At 40.4% G+C, this 22,402-nt stretch overlaps 1 protein-coding gene across 1 annotated transcript in view; it reads left to right on the top strand.

Moving 5' to 3' along the window:
- Nucleotides 1–22,402, top strand: part of SYCP2L (synaptonemal complex protein 2 like) — a 24,104-nt gene extending 1,702 nt beyond the window's left edge. Inside the window, exons 2-35 of the mRNA XM_090136948.1 lie at nt 671–737; nt 988–1,125; nt 1,233–1,355; nt 2,575–2,676; nt 3,711–3,735; nt 4,218–4,303; nt 4,423–4,511; nt 4,715–4,749; nt 5,495–5,637; nt 6,061–6,113; nt 6,456–6,501; nt 7,288–7,380; nt 7,468–7,528; nt 8,295–8,443; nt 9,203–9,263; nt 10,042–10,157; nt 10,625–10,700; nt 10,794–10,911; nt 11,418–11,463; nt 11,843–11,904; nt 12,906–12,954; nt 13,355–13,410; nt 14,168–14,319; nt 14,483–14,532; nt 15,186–15,282; nt 15,936–16,027; nt 16,184–16,247; nt 18,260–18,391; nt 18,880–19,001; nt 19,848–19,942; nt 20,857–20,956; nt 21,046–21,104; nt 21,522–21,591; nt 22,099–22,402. Of these exons, the coding sequence (XP_089993074.1) occupies nt 714–737; nt 988–1,125; nt 1,233–1,355; nt 2,575–2,676; nt 3,711–3,735; nt 4,218–4,303; nt 4,423–4,511; nt 4,715–4,749; nt 5,495–5,637; nt 6,061–6,113; nt 6,456–6,501; nt 7,288–7,380; nt 7,468–7,528; nt 8,295–8,443; nt 9,203–9,263; nt 10,042–10,157; nt 10,625–10,700; nt 10,794–10,911; nt 11,418–11,463; nt 11,843–11,904; nt 12,906–12,954; nt 13,355–13,410; nt 14,168–14,319; nt 14,483–14,532; nt 15,186–15,282; nt 15,936–16,027; nt 16,184–16,247; nt 18,260–18,391; nt 18,880–19,001; nt 19,848–19,942; nt 20,857–20,956; nt 21,046–21,104; nt 21,522–21,591; nt 22,099–22,158 (2,844 nt within the window). The 5' untranslated portion in view covers nt 671–713 and the 3' untranslated portion in view covers nt 22,159–22,402. The remainder of the gene's footprint in view (nt 1–670; nt 738–987; nt 1,126–1,232; nt 1,356–2,574; nt 2,677–3,710; nt 3,736–4,217; nt 4,304–4,422; nt 4,512–4,714; nt 4,750–5,494; nt 5,638–6,060; nt 6,114–6,455; nt 6,502–7,287; nt 7,381–7,467; nt 7,529–8,294; nt 8,444–9,202; nt 9,264–10,041; nt 10,158–10,624; nt 10,701–10,793; nt 10,912–11,417; nt 11,464–11,842; nt 11,905–12,905; nt 12,955–13,354; nt 13,411–14,167; nt 14,320–14,482; nt 14,533–15,185; nt 15,283–15,935; nt 16,028–16,183; nt 16,248–18,259; nt 18,392–18,879; nt 19,002–19,847; nt 19,943–20,856; nt 20,957–21,045; nt 21,105–21,521; nt 21,592–22,098) is intronic.

Here is a 22,402-nt window from a genome sequence, read left to right as displayed (position 1 = left end):
GGATTGGGAACTCACCCTCTGAGAGAGAGCCATCGTGGGCTGCAGTTTATTAGGGAGTTACACACACTGGATTTTTAGGGTTGAAAAACAGTCGATGTGTCTTCTGTTTAAAAAAAAAAAGGGGGGGGGGGGATGTTATTGTTTTCAGTTCTCAGAAACAGAAAGGTAAAAAAAAAACAAAACCCACGTGTGTGATGCTGTGGAGACGCTGGGTGCTTCGTGCTCCCGTAATGCTTTAAACGATCCCACCTGGCTAAGGGCTTTTCTCGTCCGGTCCTCTCCCCTGAGAAAGGCGCTTCGTTTTCCTCTCTGTCGCGAAATAAAGCCGGCCCTACGGTCCCACCGAGACGGGATGCAGGTACGGTTTTGGGGAGAGGTGGCTGCAAGCAAGGAGGATTTTAGTTTCGGGGCTGGGGACGGGTCAGCCCTTTTCTAGGAGCGTTAGGACCCGCAGCCCAGCGGAACGCCGACGGTCGCTTCCCCCAGGCGGTGGGTGGGGGAGCGCAGTCCGGGCCGGGACTCTGTGGGTCTCAAAGATCCCCAGAAGATGCTGAAATTTCGTGTAGGAGATAAAATGAGCCTTGGGGGGAAAGATAGAGGGGCTGAAAGTTTGTCGGGTTTTCAGCAGAAAAGTGTTTTATTTTTCTTAATTGTCCTCTTATTTTCAAAGAAAGAAAAACAGTGAAGGACGGAGTAGAGAGATAAGCAGCAGCATGGCAGCCCATGCAGAAGACTATGTAAGGAGCTTTTAAGTACATCTTTAACTTTATTTTGCAAACATCTACCTGCATATACTTAAAGGTGCTTTCTTATATGAATGCAGCAGTGCTCAGAGCTGTCAGTCATTTAATGGAAGTAAATATAAACAAAGTCTTCAATTTTCCAACTTTATAAATAGCGTTGTTTTCTCATAATCAGTCCTCCAGTGCTTCAAATGTTTTTGCCTGTGTTAAATCTCTGCTGTGTTTGTTTCCCGTATCACCGCAGCTCGAATTGCTGCTCATTGATGCCTTTAAGGGGAAGGGGTACCAGAAGATAAGCGACTTGCTACAAGAGAGAGAAACAGACACACTGCAAAAGTACAGCAACTCTCTCCTTAGCCAGCTCGACAAAGCACTGAGAAGGGTGAGTCCCACAGCCTGTGTACCAGAGCTGATCTTACTCACCCTGTAATGCTGCCTCTGTTACCCATGGACTGGGATGACAGAGCATGGCTCCACGTCTTTCCACAGGAGCTGGACAGGAATGACTTCCACAACGTGTCCCTTCTGCTGAAGTGTATCCAGCTCTACTTCAAGAGTGATCTCCAACAGGGGACGAGCTTGTTCATTGAGCAAGGACTTGTAGAAAAGATGAGTGTAACACCCTAAGCAAGTTACTAATGTAACCTAGAGTTGCTTAGATGAGGGGAAAGGATCTGTAGTGAGGGCTAGAACATGGCTTATATGGTTCTGCCAAAAGTAGTTTTTTTCCAGGTATATTTCATGAACTGAGCAAGGAAAATCTTCTACTTCCTGACATTGTTTTCAATGCAAAAACTAATATTATGGTTGTACCTATCACCTAACTTAACAGGTCTGTGATTTTTTTTTTTTAAGCTGACAGTGAAGGGAGAGGATGAGTTGATGAAGCTCATTTGTGAAGTAATAGAAATATAATAAATAGTGTAAATATAACATTTAATATTATAATAGAATAAATTTGTGAAATATTCTAATTAAATTTCAAGTGCTGCAGCAAAATACTATGTTAGCAATGGAACTGATGAGCAATTTTGTGCTTTTATAACTTCAAATGCTGGATGTGCTCTCTCAGCAGGTCTGTTTTTTAAGTTTAGTGCAGCATCTGCATTTAATTTGTAATTGTATTTTCTCTAATCAGCATAGTGCTGCTTTCAGCTGGCATCAGTTGTAGCAGAAGAAAGGCACCTGTGTTTGAGATTAATGCCAGGCTCTGATAGGGCTCTGTTAACAGGGCTGTGTCCAGGAGTCCTCAGCTAAACTCACTGCACCAATGCTTTGTAGTGATGCTTTTTAGGGATATGGTTGCTCCAAATTTCTTTCCAGATAAAACATTAACCAATTCTTGCTTGTCTGAGCTCTTTACCTCCAGAGATGCATAGATTTGTAGCTACTCCTAGGTGTGTGATGCTGTTCAGTGTCTTGACTAGCACATATTCGTAACATACAAAAGCAAAAGCTTGGAAAATCTCTTGTGTTATTTTACTTCCAAAATATTTGGAGCAGGTAATCTTGTAGCAGCTGTGATGCTGCAGAGCAACATGACAAGGGAGTCTTAGTCACCAAGGGCAGGTGCTTTGTGACCACAAAGCAGGGGAATACAGGGAGGAAAAGTGGTACAAGTGCTGCTGAGTGCTGTGAGAGTGGCAGTGTGTGCAGGTGGCAAACAAAACTCAGCTTCTTCACAGTATGTGGCTTTTAACACAGTACAGGGCTGTGAAATGCAGGAGTTGAGAGCAGTTCTGTGTGCATAACTTTTGCTGCAGATACATGTAGTGTAAGGTTTACTAGCTTGTCTTGCATGGCTTTAACTGATTCTCTTAATTTTTACATGGTATCTTGGTTTGAAAGAGCAAGAACGTTTGTGATCCTCATCGACCCAACTGAAAATAATTTTTTGATGGTACTTCTGGAAGACTTCTTTGACTCTGCATTGGTACGTGCATCTATTAAGGGGAATAGAAGGATTGTTGTTATTGTATATAAGATAGCCATCATTCACAAATAGTTTTCTATCAAGTGCAGATGCTTTTGCTGAGGTAGTTCTGGCTGTTTGTCCCTGTGCTATTTGAAACAAATTATTTACTCATGAAGACTGATCTGTCATTTAGTTCTTGTTTGCAGTATTCATAACTTTAAGCTTACTGTATCACTCGTATTCCGATAAGGAAAATGCTCCAGATCTCACTGTCTGCACACACACACTCTTGGGTATGTGTGTGAACTACTTGTGTGTGTGCAGGCATCAGCCTACCTGGATATCTTTACTTCCTAGAGCCATATATGCTCTGATTACAAGAATTAGATTAACTGCTTATGACTTGTTAGCTGTTTCTGGCTGCAGCTTGATTTTTTTAAAATTAATTTTTTTTTTTTTTAGGAGATAATAAAATATATTTAAGCAAAATAAAGCCTTCTTGTTCCTTCTTGAAATTATACAAAAAGGCTCCATAGATAATTTATCTGTCAGTTTGATGCCTTTGTCTTTCTGGCCCATTTCTTCTGTATGTTTTCACTGTGGAGGACGAAGTGATGGTTCTGTTTCTTTTTGTTATCTGTTTTGTTTTTTCTTAGTGTGTTTTTTTTTTCTCCAAGTGACTCCAACACTCTTCAGATACTGCCTGCAGCAATACTTGTAGTTTAAGTGTGTAAACATAAATAGTGTTGCAATGCAAGGGTGCCCATATGTGCACCAGAATGTGCTGAGATGTGGGTTTTGCAAGAATCAGAGGGTGCTGCTGAATTCCCTGGGGGAGTGGGTGCCCTGCTCCTCCCTGCTCTCTATGATGCAGGGTGACCATATGTGACAGCTGTTGGCAGTGCTTTAATGGGCGTGGGTGCAGCAATGTTTTAGGCCATTTCAGCCCCTGAGAGGTGTGATGGTAAGGACATAAGCACTGAGGCACTTTGGTTACTGTTGTTCTTGAGCTGCTGTATGTTAATGAAACCTTCCTTTACTACTTCCATTAGGTGATTTGCAAGTGCAGTAATGAAGGTCAGTATTTGTTATCTTTCCATTCCTATGTCTTCTGAATCTCAGCCTCAGGAGCACATTTCTTAATGCTATTTGAAAATCTATTCCTTCCTCTCCTCTTCCTCCTCCTCCTTGTAACATATACTTTAAAATCTCCTCCTAGTCTCCTTCCAGTTCATGTTTATTAACATATATACCAGAGCACAAAACACTTTTTCTTAATTTTTCTTATACTAAACATGCTAGCTATGGTACCTTGTTTAAATGTCCATCATCAAGTATTTTGCAAAGCAAGCGGTCCTGCTGAAAGGATGGCAGCCCACATGTCATCCCTTTGCAGACCAATGTGATAACTGCCCCTCATAAGCTCTGTTTAAAGCTGAATCTGTGACTGGGGCAGATTTACTTCTTCAAAAAACACTGCAAGCTGATGTTGTTTCACTTATCTTTTATGCAGGTGTTATGCTCATTGCTAATTGTAGCCTTGCAAACTCTTTTCATAGGGAAGAAGCAGTTGGTGAACTTGTTTCTGCCTGAGCTAGGGCGTCTGGTGACAGAAGCAAGCATTTGCTGTGCCCTGCGGCAGGAGGTAAGGCCTGTGTGTTGAGAAGAAAACACAAGGTGAGTGAGTGTGACTAAATAAAAATGTGAGAAATATCTAACTGGCTCTTTTTCTGTCCCTGCTCCATCCTCTGTTGGGGGAGAAAGGCTTTGAGGACTCTCAACTCTATACTTGATAGCATCCCACGTGAGGGCAGAAAGAAGCTCCCGCTGTCAGAGGAGGTGTGTTTCCTTACGTAAGTGTTTCTCCAGCCATTGCTGTTGCAGGGAAGGTGGCATTCAGTTGGGCTGCAGCATTCTCTGGCTGCATGGGTACAGATGAAGTTACTGGGCTTACTATTCTGTTTCATGCATGATCTTTTTCATAAAACTTATGCTTCTGTTTAGTCTGTTAGTCTCACTTCAGTGTTTTAGATCTTGTTGTGTTCTGTTCTTTCAGGAAGGATCTTGCAAAAACAATGCTGGAGGCTGGTGGTAAGAAGTACTTAGTGGTTATTCTTAGAAGCAAGGGTTCTCTGCCTTCATCTGCTTATTTAATGCAGATGGATTATGATTTAAATTATTTCCTTGTAGGTGGTTGATTTTAGGGAAGGAAAATCAGATGGTAATTTAAGAAGTCTTTATAAAAAATGATTAGATGCAACAGTTGTGGTTTTTCTAACTAGTGTTAGTGATTCTTATTAACTAATAGGAAAATCTAATGTGATCTATGTAGAAATGTAATGATGAAGGTAATTACGAAGTGTGCTTGCAGTTATTCTTAAACAAAACCCAGAACCTGCACACCCAAACTTTAACCATAAATCTCTGATGTGAACAAATTGCAGTTAAAGGAGTTTTATTACCTCTCAAGTCAAATCTTCATTTAGTTTTCCCCTAGTCCCAACACTTCTGGGGCAGTGGCTGAGTCACATTACGTGTGCCATGATAAAATTGTGGTGGCAACAAGGGTTTGCTCTCATCCTCTTCCTGGTGTGCAAGAACATCTCCCGGTGCAGCTGTGTGCAATAGCTAATGGCATCCTTGCCACCTGAGCAAGGAGGGTGCCCATGTTTACAAGGGTTACTGTCCTTGGCTAACTGACACTACCATTTGCCTGGGTAAACTCAAACAGAGCTGAGGAATCAATTTATAGACTGTTAGTGTGAAAGTAGCAGTACTGATCCTCTGTGTTGCTGGGGGGGGATATATTTATCCTGTGCTTATGTTTGCCATGTAGATTATGACCTTCAGGTTGCCCTTTCAGAAGCACTTTGTAGGCTAACGATAAAAAAATGGAGAGATGACCTTGTTAACCACTGGTTTGAAGATAAATATCTTGCTGAAGCTTTCAAAGAGATCAAGGATAAAGAATTTGAGACGGTGAGGGTTCTTATTTTGAAAACAACATATTTGACAAGACTGTATAGGGGCTGGTTTTGTTCGAGTTCAGTCAGGATGTCCTTGGAAGATGTTCCCAAAGAACTGATTTTATAAATATGAAATTACTTAGTTATTTGTGGAAGGTATTTCTTTCTAGCCTGACAAATATAAGAGAAAAGACTTCTGTTTCCAAAGTGCTTACTTGTATGGTTTATGTTTAGAGGCTGACTGGCTATATGTTGGGTTGAACCCTCAGTAGCAACCTGAGTTTCTTTTCGCCAGTGGCCTCTGTTGCCACACCAATGAGTTAAAAGCTTTTAACTGGAGTAGAGGCTATAGATCTTCAATAACATATCACTTTTTCCAAAGGAAACAGCCTGATTTTTTTTTTTTTTTTTTAATAAAATGTTATTTGTCTTGAAGGACTGCAGGAAATTTCTTAACCAGTTAAATGAAAGGCTTGGGGATAAAAGAAGGTAAGCTGTGAATCAGGAAACTAAACTGCAATCCATTTGAAAACTGTTGGGGAAAAGTTGTTAACTTCTGTTCTCTTCCACAAAAATGATTTACATCGCAGGCATGAATAATTAAGTTGTTCTTACGAAAAGGATTTTATTCATTATGCCAGTAGTTCTTTTGAAAGCTGAAATTTGTGAGGTATCACTTTCTTTTTCCCATAAGCTTCTCTAAACTTCTTGAAAGTTATCAAATTTTTTTTGAACAGTAAAATTAATAGCCAATCTTAATGACTTCAGCTTTCAGCAAGTTACGTTTTGACTGATGTTGAATGTATCATATGAAGTCTGCTTTTCTTCCAGAGTCTATTCATTTCCTTGCCTGTCTGCTTTTGCTGACGTGAGCCAGGTAAGAGAGAGTAATGCTGGGCTGCATTATCTACAGTGCTATTGCAGTTCTTTGTGCAGAGTATGTTTCTTCATCTGATTTTTTTTTTTTTTCATTAAAGAACTAAATTTTCCAGAGTGCAGCATGTAACTTTGCATTCTAGTTCAAAAATTTGCTTGTTTGTCAACCAATTCCTAACTTACTGCTGCTGACTTTGCTTTTGTGTCAGCCAAATGACAGAGGCAGCACTTCTTTTCATGGTGATGACTGAAAAGAGATCTAAAATGCATCAGAAGGACTCTGATTCCTCTGGCAGGGTTCCTCCCAGCCTGCCAAAAAAGCAAGATCAGCTTGATGCCCATGTAGGAGAGGTCATAGATGCGGTTATCAATTCTCCAGATTGCTTTCTAAGTCTTCAAGTAAATGTACGTATTTGTGGCACTGTTCCTGACAGTTGTACCAAAACAAAGTCACTAAAGTGCTTTGTTGAAAGCTGGTACTGCTGCTTTGGCTTATCTCATGTACTCAGAAATCGAGAAGGCTTCAGAGTCTTTACTTGATGCCAACACGCAGGCATTTGCATGAGGTATTTCCTTTCACTTAGCTGATGTACAGCCCTGTTCTGACTTGTTGTGTATGAATAGATGAATGGTAGGCTTGCAACTCGCAGGTTGATTCCAAGTTAACTTTCTGGGAGGTATACATATGTGTATATTTAGGGCAATTTTTCTCCAATTTCATTTTGTTAAAGGAAACTGAGAATGATATAGCAGAGGAAGTGACAACACTACTGCCATGTTTTCCCAGGTGAAGAAGCCATCAGATGAGAAGCTGGACAAGTTCTGGATTGACTTCAATACTGGCAGTCACAGTGTGACTTTTTACATAGACAGTACTGAGGTAATCATAAAGCCCTGGCAACCCTGAGTTGGCCTAATGCAGCAGGTGGATGTTCTATTGCTGATGTGTTTGTTTTGGTTCTCTAAGGGTATTCTCTGGGACTCTGTAAGGCTGCAGAAAGAAGCAGTCAGCTGTTACAGTCTGAAGGGTAAGACTTGGCCACTTGCCATACATTCTGTTTGTCTGCAAGTCAAAGGGAGCCAATGTAAAATATGGGAACTCTTTGGTGATGGTGATGCCTTCCCTTCTCTGTGCTGAGTAATTTGATCGCTTTGCACCAGCACTCCCTATACTGATTTCTGGCTTGTGCTTATGTTGAATATTGGGTTTTCAGTGGCTTTTCACAGTGGTTGATTGACTGGTGTGAGTGAACAATTTCACTAGCCACATCAGGCTCTACAGAAATTCATTTTCTGAGTGATGCCTGGGGAACAGCTACATTGCCATTAAAAGCAGAACCAAAACAGTGACTGAGTACTTGCCACCAGTGCTTCTCTGAGCCTCACCAAGCTACTGTGTGTATAGGTGACTCTTCCATGTTGTATCCTGCAGTGGCAGTAGAGAAGGAAGAAAGGTTTGCCTGTGTTGTTCATGTACTATGCTTTCCACTTGGCATGAACTGCAAGACCTTGCTTGCAGTAAGGCTCTGTAAGTTGCTGAGGTGGTGAAAGAATCGGGTTGTTCCTTGCACCCAGTCAGGATGTATTGAGGGAGCTTATCTGTAGATATGAGGGTAATGGATGCATAATCGCTGGACCCAGTGAGAAATAAGTGGATGGGCAATGTAACTGGAAATGCATGGGTGAGGTGTGAAAGACACTACCTAAAAAAATTAAAAAAAAAAATATATATATTTGGGATGATAGACTGAATGTCATGGTCTAAAAGAGATTTGACTTTTGCTTTCCCTACAGAGGCTGGTGGAGAAAAGATAGTCAAAATTTACATGAAGATACCTGCTACTCTTAACAAAACAGAAGCAACAAAAATCAAGTTACATTTCAGTGCTGAGTATGAAATCTTTAGTATACTTAAAAAAGTCCTTGGAGATGAAAAAATGATGGTAAGCTCTTAGCATTAGGTTTCTTTTCTTTACTAAAGAAGACTGGTGAAAACATCAAGTGGCTTTTTTCCGACCTGTTATGTATTATTCTTCCCCTTGAGATTTTATGGCACTGAATATGGCTGTTCTTAACGTTGGCCTGAAATAGATAGTAGGTACTTCATAGGGGAAAAAAGCTTCTAGGGACTCTAATTTATGCTTTAGAAGTTGGAAAGGTTAAAGTGTCTTATTAATCGATTGATTGATTTACTTCTGCTGAGTTTTTTTGAGGAGATAATAAAGCCTGTTTAATTTAATTGCCTTATTTGAACTGAACTGTGAACAAGTTCTCGCACTCACTTTTGCACAAGTTGAACAAATTGTGACACAGAACTGGTGAAAAGAGGAACTACAGGACATAGACTGTAGATACTACTTTTAATCTAAACAGTAGAGGGTTTTTTTAAAAGCTCACTTTTATAATAAGATAATGGAAAAATACAGGAGGGTGTTTTTCTTTGATTATTTATCAGTTTGATAATTTCTAATACATTTAATTCATCTGCAGACTGTGGGATCTACAGAAAGTCTTATGTCAGAATGAATAGTTGCAGTATAGTGGCAGGGAATGAAACATTTCCAAATGGTCAGCTTGGCTAGCATCCAATGATTTGCTGCTGGTGATTAACAGATGTTAATTATGCTATGAAGTAGCTAACTGAATTAGATAAAGGATTCTACTTTAAGGTCATTTCACATAAGATTTCTTCACGTTAACAGACAAACGTGGATGAAGAGGAGCCCATCCACAATGAGAAGCAAACGAGGCAGAGTGAAGGAGGTGATCTCTTTTGTTATTATTTTATGGAATTTAAGTTCAATTTCAAAATGACTATCTTTATTCACAGTCCACTGCTTGCAATTAGCCACATTTAAAAAAAAAAAAAAAAAAAAAGGCAGGGAAACAGCTTATGGAGACTGGATCTGTGCACTGGCAGCTACAGTGTGTTTCAGTTTTCTTCAGACGAGTATCCAAAAGAGCTAGCTGTAGATATGGGATAGCAATTCCTTCAGTAGTCCTTCCCATTTCTCTCCATTTATAACCCAAAGTAAGCTCTAATGAAAGTCCTCTAGATGCTGAAGGCACAGGTCAGGAAGCTCTTTCATCAGTGTTCACCTTGAATAATGTACTCAGGTACAAGGTGGATACTACTCAAAGCAACCAAGCAGTACAAAGGGTAGAATGTAGTTTGTCTGTAGATAAACAACCTTTGTAGTGCCTTTTGGAGAATCTACTAGTGAAACAGATGGTGGAAGATCTAGTCTGGTACTTCAGTTGGATGTTGTGAGAGGTTGTGCTGTGTGTTGCAGAGCTAGGGGTTAAGGCAGTAATGGCAGTAATCTTTGTATGTGATGAGGGGTGGGCTCAAAATGCTGATTTATTGGGATTTCTATTCTGCTCTTGGTAATTTAGCGTTTTTTAATGTTTTATTAAGCATGATCTTGAGATGTTTGTCTAATAGTTGTATTATTACACTTCTCCATACATGCTTAAGAACAGAGAGGTGTATGTGTTTAAATGTCATGAAGATATTCTCATTCATTTTGTTGTTCTGCAGTGGCATCTCAGTCCAGTGATCTACAGAAGAAAAATCCTGAAAACTTTGAAAACACGGATCCCATAGCAGAAAACCTAACCTCACAACACAACGAGCAGTTAGTGGGCACTGTAGCAGTGAGTGTTTGGTGTATGGTGAAGCAGTCCTTCTGTCTCCTTTTTCTTCTCCTCCAGTTCTTCACAAATGTAGTTAAAATCTTCTTTCCAAGAAACCTGGTTTGTGCTCAGAACTGACCTATTTTTAAATTCCATCTTTCTCATGTCATTGGGAAGTCAGCCTAAATACTTGTCCCCAGATCTGAAATATTGGCAAAATGCTTTAAGAACAAAACAACAACAAAAAAAGCACAACTTCCCTGCCTTTCAGGATGATGGTAAAATGATATGGTGGCATTCACAGTATCACTCAAATATAACTCAAAGACTTACTGTATGTGACTAGCGATGATCATGTGGCTATTACTGCCAAAGACTAGCACTGAAATTCTGATCTTGTAAAACAAACAAAAAAAACAAACTGAGAAAACCCCACTTCTTTATTAGTCGTAAATGTGCTCTGATGCTGGTTTCATGTCTCCAAGCAGAAAAGGTCTAACTCTGATGTCACCATGACTGCAGTGAACCAGCAGTCTGGCCTGGACGAAGCTGACCAAGGCTCAGGTCAGACATGGCTCTCTTCAATTCCTTAAGCGTGACCCAGTTAAGTGTCACCCGGGTGACATGGTGAAGGTTCTGCTTTTGTGGGTTTTCCAGAGAAAGCAGGCAAACAAAAACATTTACTAGTAGCTCCAGAGAGTGAAGCTGTAGTTTCCTTGTCTCCTTCAGCAAACAAGTCCAAAACTCTGTCTCCAAGGATGGATATGAAGTCTAGGTAAGTGTCTTCTGGAAGCTGGAAGGTGTTGGCTTTTTTTTCCCTCCCCTTATCTTAGTGCATGTGACTGAGGTTTGTTTCACCAGTTAGAAATGAAAAAAAGAAACTGCTTTGCCACCCTGGTTAGCAAGGTGATGCTACCTCTCGTGCCTACTTTAATTAAAATGCAGTATAAGTGTACACCAGTATTACAGATAGCTTAATTTCTGTTGCATGCTCAGTTCAAAGGCAAAAACATAGCTTTTTGTAATAAGGACCATGGTTTTTGTGGAAGATGATGTGAAATTGTGTCCACCTTGGTGTTACTGATAATATTTTCCAGAGCTGTGAAGGACAGTGTTATAGTTAATGAGTTGCTCTTCTATAGACTTCCTATGCGCATGCTAACCCACTGCTTCAAGGCTTATTGGTACAAGTTCCTTTCCTCTTAATACTTCATGCATGGACTTTCTGGGCTTTAAAACTCTATCCCCTCAGCACTGTGTTTGCTCATGTACCCTCCACAGTGAGAAGCCACCAGAAGAGAAACTTACGGAAGCATCAACGCCCAAGGTACATTTTCCTTGATACTCACTTGAGTGAAGACACATGAGGCAAGAGATGAGATGTTCTGGTGGTCTGTCTCCCAGGTTTATGAAATATACATTTAAACTGAAAGTTCAGAAGTTTTTGTCATACTTAGCCCTGCACAATGAGTTCAAAGCTTCTAAACTATTTCTTTTATACCCTCAATGCCCTGTCCCCCTGATTCCAGCGTCAGAGCTCCCATGCTTTCTGGTAGTAATGAACTATGTAGCTACAGCTAGACTTCCTATGATAGGAAGACTGTGGTTTCCTGATATTCCTTACCCTGCTTTTATCAGATTTTAGGTTGAATACATGACTTTGCATATGACAGCTTTTGATCACATAACACTTTTCTTTTTACAAGGTTGGTACCTTGGAAAGGAGAACCAGAATAAAAGGTTTGGTCAAGCAGAAGACTGGAGGCAGGTATGGTGCAAGCACTTAGTGGGGTCTGGTGTCCCAGGTGGTTTTATCTCATAGCTGTAATAATGGAACATGGCTGTCATAACAGGGTCCCAGTTGTTTGGTATCTCATGTCTTGGAGCTCTGAGATAGCTTTTTCTCTCTGCTGTGGTTTTGGTTGTGTTTGGCTTTGATGTGTGTCCTGGTCTAATCTAGTGATTCTTAGCTTATAAGACATGCTTGGATGATTTTTTTTTTTTGATTGGTTGTAGATAGAAATGGAAAACTTTAGCACAGAATGTCAACATCACTGCATGGTCTGTGTTTTAAGTTTAAGTACGTTGGTGCTCCACTTTAGAAAAGAGGAATAACAGGATCAGGCTGGAATGGAGAAGAGCAATCGTTCTACTCCCTCTAGTGCTTCATCTGAAAATGAGCATTTCTTCTCTCTAGTAAGAAGTCTAACTGACAAGTGTGTAATTTTTAAATTCTTTTTGTCCTTTTACTTGTCAGAAAAGGAGAGTACGCTGCGTGTTGAGAACTAATTGTAGGACTTTTTAAGGTAGCTGTTATTTGGTGAAAGAAAAATACCCTTCATTTTAAGTAATTAAGGGCACAAAGACTAAATAAGGAAAGTGATTAGAGAAGAAATGTTTAAATTAAAACTTCCAAAAGGGAATTAAATGTTGGGGGGTGAAACTCGATGATCATTATGGTCCTTTTCAACCCAGGCCGTTCTATGATTCGAAATATATTTTTTTTTAATTTTTCTTGAATGCTTCTAAACTTATCTTTCATTCATGACTTTCTCCTACCACGTGTGAAGGAACAAATTTATATATATAAATTTATAAATTCATGTATAGTAGCGACTGTGAGAACACTGTATTTAGGCATATAACGTTTATTTAATTATAAACTTTGTTAAAAAGTAAACACTCATAGTTTATTCCCCCTCCCTCAGTACTTCTCAGTGCCTTTGGGTGACTGCTCATGGCAGCCTGCCATGCTGTATTCTCTTGCAGGAAGGACTTCTTTGACTTTGAGGTCTCAGACTCCGCAAGTCATGAGAAGGTAAAACTGAGGCAGCTTTTATGGGCTGTTCTGAGCTCATGGTTCAGCAACTACCAGAGAGTACAGACTTGCAGATGGGGAATACATTTGATCACAGATGTGCAGCAAGGGTGGGTGCGCCCACGTAGCAAAACAGGCAGATTGTATTTCTTTTTAGTATTATACCTAAGGAATGGTTTTCAGGAGTGGGGAGAATTTCTGCTACGAACTGGACACCATCCAGTTCTCTCTACTACCACTAGGTGTCAGCATGAAATCTTGCTATGTGGTACACTGCCTGATGTCCTGACAGCTCCATCCAAACTCCATCTGGGTAGAAGAGCTCTAATTTTGGAGATTATTTTACAGAATAAATAAACTTTAAGACAAGCATGTGTGTGTTTGTTTTTTTTCTTATTAGGTTGCTGAAGCCAAAGAGAAGGTTTTGGGAAAGAAAAATTTTTCACAAAATCAGAGGTACAGGAGCACCACCCATAAAATGTTTGTTGTAAGAATAGTTTGGGGCCTTAATTAAACTGCTGTAAGTTAAGATTAAGAAGGTTATGGTATGTTTCCAAAACAGTAGTTCCTTACTTAGCTATCATAGCATCTGCAAATGTTGGATGTCACCAATAGCAGCATTTAAAGAGAAGCTGAAAATATGTGAATTACTAAAGAAAAAACCTGCTCTTGCCTACTTTGATAAAGATAACACTTGAGCTCTCAAACTGATTTACTTCTAGAAAAATATTGAAGCCCTCTGCCTTTCATTTAGGTGCTAAATTTTTGATATTCCCAAATTGTTACTTTTAGAATTCAGACAAAGAAGGGAAAGCTGGCAATAGAAATGTTGAGTTCTAATTATGAATTTATCTTACTATTAATCTATGTCTTTGTAATTGATGAAGTACTACTTAATTTGTTAATAGTGCAATTGATAAATGAACTAGTAGTGGCTGTGCATGAATAGCTTGCTGGTATCAGAGCATGCCCTGCTGTTGCTGTTTAGCTGTGAGAGGAGGCAGGAAGATGCTCTAAGCCCTGTACTAGCAAATGGCAAGCATCTGCCCCTCGTGTTTTTATGCAGCTTGAAATGCTTCAGGTGTTGATTGCATTGTGGGGAGGAGGAAATGAAGTAATTCTCTTTAGAGGAAAAGAATGGCTAGTGAGCTTTCTGGGGAGGGGCAAGGGGGAGCTGGCTGAACAGGATTCCTAATGGTGTCTTTTATCTTAGTTATAGGAAGCATCTCTTCTCTGAAAGCAATAATGAAAAAACAAGCAACAGTGAGAGTGAGAAAAGCTGGATCCTCAACTCCCAGAAAGAGCCACTGCCAAAATCTCTCAACTATACCCGAAAAAGGCGCAGAGTGAGAAGAAAATTAAAAGGTAGGCTTGGTTCACATCATGCATGGTGAGCAGGTAATACTGCAGGTAAGGAAGTGTGGAGGAGGATTCCTTTTCTTACTGGTGTTTTTAGCTATGGTGCAAACCAATGGAGATGGCTCCCAATTGTATTGCTGGTAACCAGGTGAATCTTTTCTCCCCACAGTACTTCCAGTGTCATCTCCAAGCAGCAGCAATGAAAACCAGATGGAAGAGGTGAGTTGTCATGCATAGATCTAGAAACAATATCGATGCAAAACGTGAGCAAGTGAGTGGGAGCCAATATGTTGGAATCAACTTCTCAAGTATTCTAATGAACAAATGCCAGTTAGATATTGCTGATGCTGTTGGGCTGCTAGAGGCTGAGGTTTCAAGTTCTCTGCTTCCAGCTATAGCTTCTGAAAAGCTAGCCATGAGTTATACTGACAGGCAGCAAGTGGATCAGACATACATAAAGCAGAATAAAACACAGTTGAGAAATGCCAGGCTGTTACAGTGCCCAGCTGTTAGTTGCTGTGTCTCAAATGTTTTGAAAATGTTCTTACCTGAATGCAGTAAGTATGGGAAAATTCTCTAGAACTTGAAGCTGCGCTTAAAGTTTTAATCTTTCCCTGAAAACCTTTTCTATTTTCTCTTGACTGAAAATGCTTTGATTCTGCTGCTGAAAAACTTTATCTACTATACAGCTCTGCTGGCTAAATGCCAGCGTGCAGATAAATTCAGGGCACAGCACTGAAGAGAGCTATCAGTTTGTATTAGGTACATTTTTGAGGTTTCTGCTCTTATAAATTTTCAAAAATCAATCCACTCCAAAAAACTTATTTGTACTGTTTAAAGAAAATATGTACTAAGACTTGGTTTTGTTTTAGCAGGGAGCAGCAAGACAAAAAGATGAAAAGAAAGTGTCAAGGAAAAAACACACATCCATCTCTAAGGGTGATGATTTACCTACCGTGGATCTTGCTGGTATTTCTTTTTTATACTGATGGCCAGTGTATTAGAAAAGTATTTTGTTTTGCCTTTTTTCTTTATGTTTTTCTCATAAATGCCTGGTGACGTTTCCTGTAATGGCTGCAAGGCCTGGGTATTGTTTGTAGGTGAAGTCCCTTGAGCAGAGAGAGCAGCAGTTGGGGCTGTTGATCTGGTTTCTGGGGAAAAGATATGCTGTGTTTGTGCTATCTATCCAGACTGCTCTGCTACCTGTACTAAAGTGTCCAAATATTGTTTCTTGGAAGAAAAAAAAATATCTCCCCTCAAGCATTATATTTTAAAACTTTAGGGGAAAAAAAAAAATCACGTGGATATTAATACAAAGGAATTGGCGTCTTCTTCTGTGTTGGAAAGCAAGTACTGAACATAGACAGACTGTGGCTTGTATTTCAGGCTGAGCATTCTTCTCTATTCTGCAGTGCTGATTAACTCTTTTTAAAAAAATTGTTATTTCAATGGTAGTTATATACACTGTAAAATAACTGATGCTCATGGGAAAGATGCACACAGCATTTATGCTGGTATGCATGGAGCTTCACCCATGAAGTATGGATGGTGTTGTTCACACAACAGGGTGAATCTGGTTGCAGACAGGATTGGCTGAATCCTTTTGCTACTCTCTCACACAGGTGACGTGCAATCAGAGGAGCCTGAAGGCATATGGCAGTCATTGGATGTGTCTATGGAGGAGCACTCAGGTGTGGAGGAGGAGGCAACACAGGTTCTGTATGCAGTGCTTAAGTTCTCCCCAACCTACCCTCAGCCGGTTCTGATCTGCAGGCCATCCATGTATTGTGTTGTTTTGCTTCATCTGCAGCCCCTGGCAGCTTGCCTGTCTCCTGGGTGCTGCCTTATTTTCTTCTCCATCTCTCCTTAGAAGTTTCAGAATGTGTCTGGTGAAGAGACAAGAGAAGAAGAAAGCTTTAAGCGGAAGGACTTGGGTATGTTGGTCTCAATACTGTAGGAGAGCTGGTCAAAAGGCCAAAAGATGTTGAAGGAGTTGTCAATTTTTTTTCAAAGGCCAATAAACAGGGAGGTTTCCTGATTTTTAAAGCATGCTTTTTGCACAGGAAATAGTTTCAATTTCTATGTCTTTAGTATTGTGGTAGGCTATGGCAAGATGCTTTTTATATAAATTCTTAAATTCATCACTGTATGGGAACTACTCAGTCATGGCCTGAACCACTGATTGATCACCTGGGGAAAGGACTGAGTCAGCCCTTGGTGCACAGGTGAAGGCAATTCACCTGTGTGACCAGAAGAGGTAGAGCCTGGCTCCACCTCTTAGATGCCATTTAAGGGCGCTACTTGGAGATCTCTCCCTTGTGGAGTTTTTCCCTGCAAGCCTAGATCTTGAGAGACAGGTGAGCATTCCTTTCCTGTTTGTCCCTTTGCTATTCTACTCCTGTATTGCCTTTCCACCATGCTAATATTTCCAACAATTGCTAACTCTTGAAGGTCTTTTCCAACCTAGATGACTCTCTAACTCTTAAATCCTAACTATGATCGCTGGGGAGCTAGTAGCATAGCTGGTCAGAGCTTGGAGACTTACAAACTAGTAACCTGAGAGTAAATATATGAAGTAAGCAAAAGAATAAACCCCAAATCTAGTAATTTGGTGCTGCAGTGCAACTGTAACTTAAAAACAGGTGACACTTCAGAAAGTTGTTGACTTTCTTTTCACTTCTTAATATAGACATAAGTGGTGATAATGAAGCACTTGGTAAATGGTGACATGCACTGATGCTTACTGAAGTTGTAGCTTTCTTAGGTAACAGAGGCATGTAAGGAAGTGAAACTGAACTTGCGCAGACTCAAAATTCAAAACTGCTGCACAATGTCTTTGTTTTTGGAAGCAACCAAACTTCATGAAAGTCGAGTGGCAACAGGCTGTCTTCATCCTATTACTGTTGATGCAACTCTGAGAACTACAGGTTTTAAAGCTATGGTTGGGAATATGACCCGAATCACTGAAGTGCAGATCTTGGACGAAAGCACTCTCTTGTGGGGTGGCATGTTCATATGTCAGTGTCTCCTATCTGTCTAGCACTTGCAGATTATACCTTCACTGTGTCAGTGCCTCTACACAAGTTTGGAGGAATGTAACTTCTGAAGGCTTATTCTTGATCATTGTTTATTGCATGGTGTTATGGTGGGAGAAAAGCTGATGCTATATAAAGGCAGAAGTAGGGTCCTGTTCAGAAATGTCAGGTGTGTTCTGTGACTGCATCTGACTGCATATTTCACGAAGCCTGAACCTACCCTGTGCTGCTGCAGCATGCTCCTTGAGGGGCCTTGCTGTTCCCTCACCATGGGCTCTACCACCTTCCTGATCTCTGCTCTGTAGAGGCTCAACCACAGGCACCTCACTGAGCTCAGAGAAATGCAACAGAAAGTCACCCCGTACACAAAATGTGCAAGTTTGATTTAAATACAGGCTGCCTCTTCTTGCTGTGTTCCCAAAGGGGTTTTTAAGCTAAAAGCAATTGTACAGCAGGGTTCTGAAGATCTGGAAGCAACTGTTATGGATGTTCATATTTCTCTCTCTGTGTTTATTACTTATGTATTTTTTTAATTTTTAAAGTAGCAGATGGAATTGCTTAGAAACAACTGAGTGTAAACAGATTGTGAGCTTGGGATGGGAAAGAGAAGAGTTTTCTTAGCCACAATAGTGGGACAAGAAATGAAATAATCTCTGAGATGGAAGTACAGTAGTTTTCTAGTTAGCTGCATAATAGAGTCTGGTTGACAGCTTTTGTAAGGGGAGAAGACTTGCTGGTAGTCTCTTGTGTTCTGTCCTGTGAAAGTGTGATGCCACGCGCTAAAATGAAGTTGCCTGCTTTTCTGCTGTATTGGTAATTCCAGTAGTGCTTTTTGCTTGTGTATCTGGTAGGCATGGATATATGCCTCTTGGTAAAGAACAGGAGAACTGAAACCTCTCCTTTTCTCCTAGATGCATTAAGTGGCACTGTTGTGAAGAAGCCCAGATTTTTCAGTTCAGAAACAAAGCACTTGTCCTCCGAGTCACCCTTTAAGCCAAAGAAACTTTTGAACTCAGTTGAGAAGGAAGAGGAGATCAAAAGAGGTAAAGTCAAATTGGCACTTAAAGTATTAAAATGTTTTCAGCTTTTTTTTATTGGTAGACATCAGAGTCATGTGGAAGCTTGAGGGGCAAGAGAGATGTGGAGGGAGGACATCCTCTCCAAAAGTCAGTGTAACAGAAGGCCTGTCTTATGGTTTACTCATTAGTTGCCACGTATTTGAAAATGTGAGTAAGGAAATCTGGGGTGCCTAACCACCGTCTAGTCAGGTAGTAGTGTTTTCTATTCTTTCTGAATAGTGATGATCAAGAGTTATTAAAAATAACTTCATGTATAGAAAGCATACAGATAATGGACAAACAAACTGCAGTTATTGGATAGCTTACTCTGTCATCTTGCATTATTATCTGTAAATATGTTGCTCTCTGTGATAATGAAGTTGTTGTTTACATCTCCCTGCAGTATCACATGGGTTTGTTTCCCACTAAGGCCCCCCCAGGGTGGTACTAACCAGGCACATGCTTTCTTGTAGGTCAGGAAACGGTTGATGTGAGTACTGCGTTTCTTTCCAAGATACAGCATGAAGATATTGGTGATTCAGGAGTGATTGCTGTATTTGAAAGTTTTACCAACCAGTTAAAGCAACTGTTTTGGGTAACTTTCTTAACATGTATGCCTTGGTGGTGTTTTGGCTGTGATGTCTGTTATCCTGAAGCTCTGTACTCTGTATCCTGTAGCCCCTGTACTCTCAGAAGTGCTACAGGAAGGGTAAGGAGTGAATAAAGGAAATTTGAATCAGGTTCTTCCTTTTTTCTCATTTCTGTGCAGGAAAATAAGTTTTTAATTTAAGGCATTTTGCATGCTCTTGTTAGAGGAAAAGGATAAAAGTTTCAGAAAAACTCAGAATAGTTGCATTGTGCCTAAATCGGGGACATAAATAGTTGCCCTCATGGACAAATATCAGAAATTCAAAAGTTTTGTTTTAGAGCACAGAGCTCTTAAGCTCAGTGCAAAAACTCCATTGGTTTCTCATAATGAAAAATAGAAAGCAATGCAGACTGCATTTAGTCACTGAAACACAGGTAGATCCACAAGGGCGTTTGTATCTCCTGGATCAGTGGTTTGCAGAGGTGGTGGTTTCTCAGTGAGTAATATGTGTGCTGCATGTTGCTGGTTCACTCATAGTATGGACATGCTTGAGATGTAACATGGGGGACCAACTGTTACTGTCAGTTTAGCTTTAATGAGTAATGATGGCATAAACCCAAGTCTAGTATGAGAGGATGCTATCAGAAAATCTTGTTATAAAGCTTTAAATAAACCAGGCTTTCATCCTATCAGATCTATACAGGATTGACGCTTTGTACCATGCAGCAATTATGGGGTTTTTGTATTTTTTTAATTATGTCAGTGTGTGTTCGTGGAAATGTTTTGCAAACTGCGTTTTTAGGTTTGGGGTTGTACCACATGCCTGCTCCTAATGGTGTGTCCTGTGGTCAGTCCAGGTACAAAGAGATGGAGATGTCTGCACAGAACACGCTGAAGACTTCTGAGAAGAATGTTTCTGCTCTGCTGAAAGAGATTCACAAGTGCAGGTGAAGTGTCTGCTGAATGGAAGCATCTTCAGCTCCACCCAAACTCTGATTTCTTACAAAGAAATGTTTCTTTGTGAGAGGGCCTGACCTCTATGGTTTTTTAAGGCGAAGTGGGTTGTGTATCTCTTCTTTTTTTGTAAAGAGTTTCAGAGCATGGCTTTGTTCCTCTTCTCTTGTAGAGGTACAGGGGATAGTTGATTTCAGAGCAAAGAATGCTTGAGTTAGGAGTGATAGAAGCTATTGATTTCTTGTTGTCATCACTGTTTATAGATCTGCATAAAAAGAATTTTGAACTTAGCAGCTTCTCTTGTGATGTTTCAAGAGAGTGAACGAAGGAGGCAGGTTGATTCATTTAAAGAAGTGGGGGAGAAGTACTAAGGGGGGTTATTTATTCATGCTTTGTTATACAGCCATTTCTGTAGATTGTGTGCACGAAAAAAAAAGGCAGGAAAGGACTTTACAGGCAGTTGCCCAATGACGTTTGTCTGCTTTGTGCATTGACGAAATCTGTCAAATGGGAGATTCATTCATAATTGGGTACAACACTTATGAATTTGCTATAAGCAAAATAAAGACACAACTGAAGTTACGTGTAAGCCTATCAAACCTCTGTATCTGCTACGCTTTGTTGGAGTTAAGCATAGTATAAAATAATAGCCTTTGTTTAATAATTGCACTGGGAACTCTGCTGTATGCTCTGTGCTGAGCTCCAGTACCAGCATGTAGCTATCCTAGCCTCTGATTTGGTGTGGTACAGCTATTTGTGTGCTCCGAGAGCAAACCTCTGCTAGTTTCAGCAAGGACATTAGTGTCTGACTATAGGTGGATTCTGTGCTGAAGGCAGAGCATGGGGATGTCCACAGCTTTCTCTCCTATACCCTGAACTGTTGAACCTGTCTGTTTTCCATCACTAGACTGAACAAGCTGGAAGCCTTCAAGAAGATTGTTGTGGAGGAGCTTGCCAACCTTGAGAAAGATACTCAGATCTTGAAGAACATGGAGAAGGATGCAGTGGTGTGCAGTACTCTTTTTGTAGTACTTTTTGTGCCAGCTCCTAGAGTGTCCCTTCCAAATTAATGGGGCTTTTTTTGGGCTCTTCTTAGGACTTCTGGAATGCACAGCTGCACAAACTGAATTCTTTCTGCAACCAGCAGAAGCAAAGGTATGCATTTACCAGTTGTCCACCCTGCTCACAGGTCCTCTGTGGTTGAAGTTAGCTTGAAGGTGGTGTGGCACCTCCACTTGGTGCTCACTGACAGTCGTTGCAGTCCATGAGGACCTGAAACTGGCACTAGGACTCTTTGAGGGATTCTGCATGGGAAGTTGTGTGTGATGGGCATGCATTTTGAGAGGTTGAGGTCTGGGATGGGATGCACGCCATCTCTATACAGGGATCAAAGGAGGTGATACTTTTCTGTGTTAAAAAAATAAATAAAAATGCTGATGGTACCAGTGCTGGGCACAAAGCTGCAAAAAGAATAATCCTAAATTTTGTTTTTTATTGTTAAATATCACTGTTCTATGTGTAAGTGATAGAAGCCTAACAAACCAACTCATCTCAGCTAACTTTCCCCCACAGAATTCAGTCTGTTGACTCAGCCCTGGGTGAGACAGCTGAGAGTTTTGCCAGTACGCTTGTCAGCACCACAGTAAGTGCCATTTCTGTTTAAAACTGAGTGTTAAATTGTGCTGAGAAGGTTCTTATTGGTTTTGTTATGATTGGTTTAATTGGGGAAATGGGAGGGGAAAGCAAAGTGGCCAGAAATCACTTTCCTAAGGGAGATGATAAGGACAGAGTTGGGATACTTCTCCTCAGTACTTACCTGAGGGATTCCTTTGTCCGCAGGTTGTTTTGGTGTTGTTAGGGATCCTTGTAGCTAGTTAGGGAAGTTTCCTTTGTGAGCACCAAACTCAGAATACGGGGATACTGAATTGCCTCTGGTGAAGGGACTGGAAGAGCAGCAAGCATATGAGGAATTAATGAGGTTACCATTGCATCACTGGAGCTGCTCATCCTTATTCCAGGCTAGGTATTAGGCAATTAAAAGCTGAATTTAAGTACTCTTAGCTCTCTGCAACTTTCTTATCTTGCACAACATAAAAACTTGTATAAACTTCTTGAAATGTTCTTCTTACCTTTTTTTTCCTCCCCACAGCCCAACGTCTCAATGAAGAGTGCAGAAGAGAATGGTGTGTTCGTTGTTCCTTCTGACTAGCAGCCCTCTGATTCACTGGAGTGTTTGAAAATGCAGATAAGATGGTCTTTTGAGGGAGATGATATCTATTTTAAATTGAAAGAAAAACGAGGAGAGAGAAAATAACATCGATAATGAGTTTTTTGTTGTTATATTGTTTAAGAATAGCATATGCTGGTTGAGTTGTTCCATTTTGACCTGTGTCCAAAACGTTGTTCCTGCAAAACTGTAAGATAGTTGCATTAAATACCAAAGAAATAGAAAA

Source organism: Phasianus colchicus, chromosome 3, assembly GCF_987193195.1.
Source record: "Phasianus colchicus chromosome 3, bPhaCol1.hap1.1, whole genome shotgun sequence".
NCBI lineage: Eukaryota > Metazoa > Chordata > Aves > Galliformes > Phasianidae > Phasianus > Phasianus colchicus.
The sequence above is the reverse complement of the archived record's forward strand: the minus strand, read 5'-3'. Positions and strand labels throughout refer to the sequence as shown.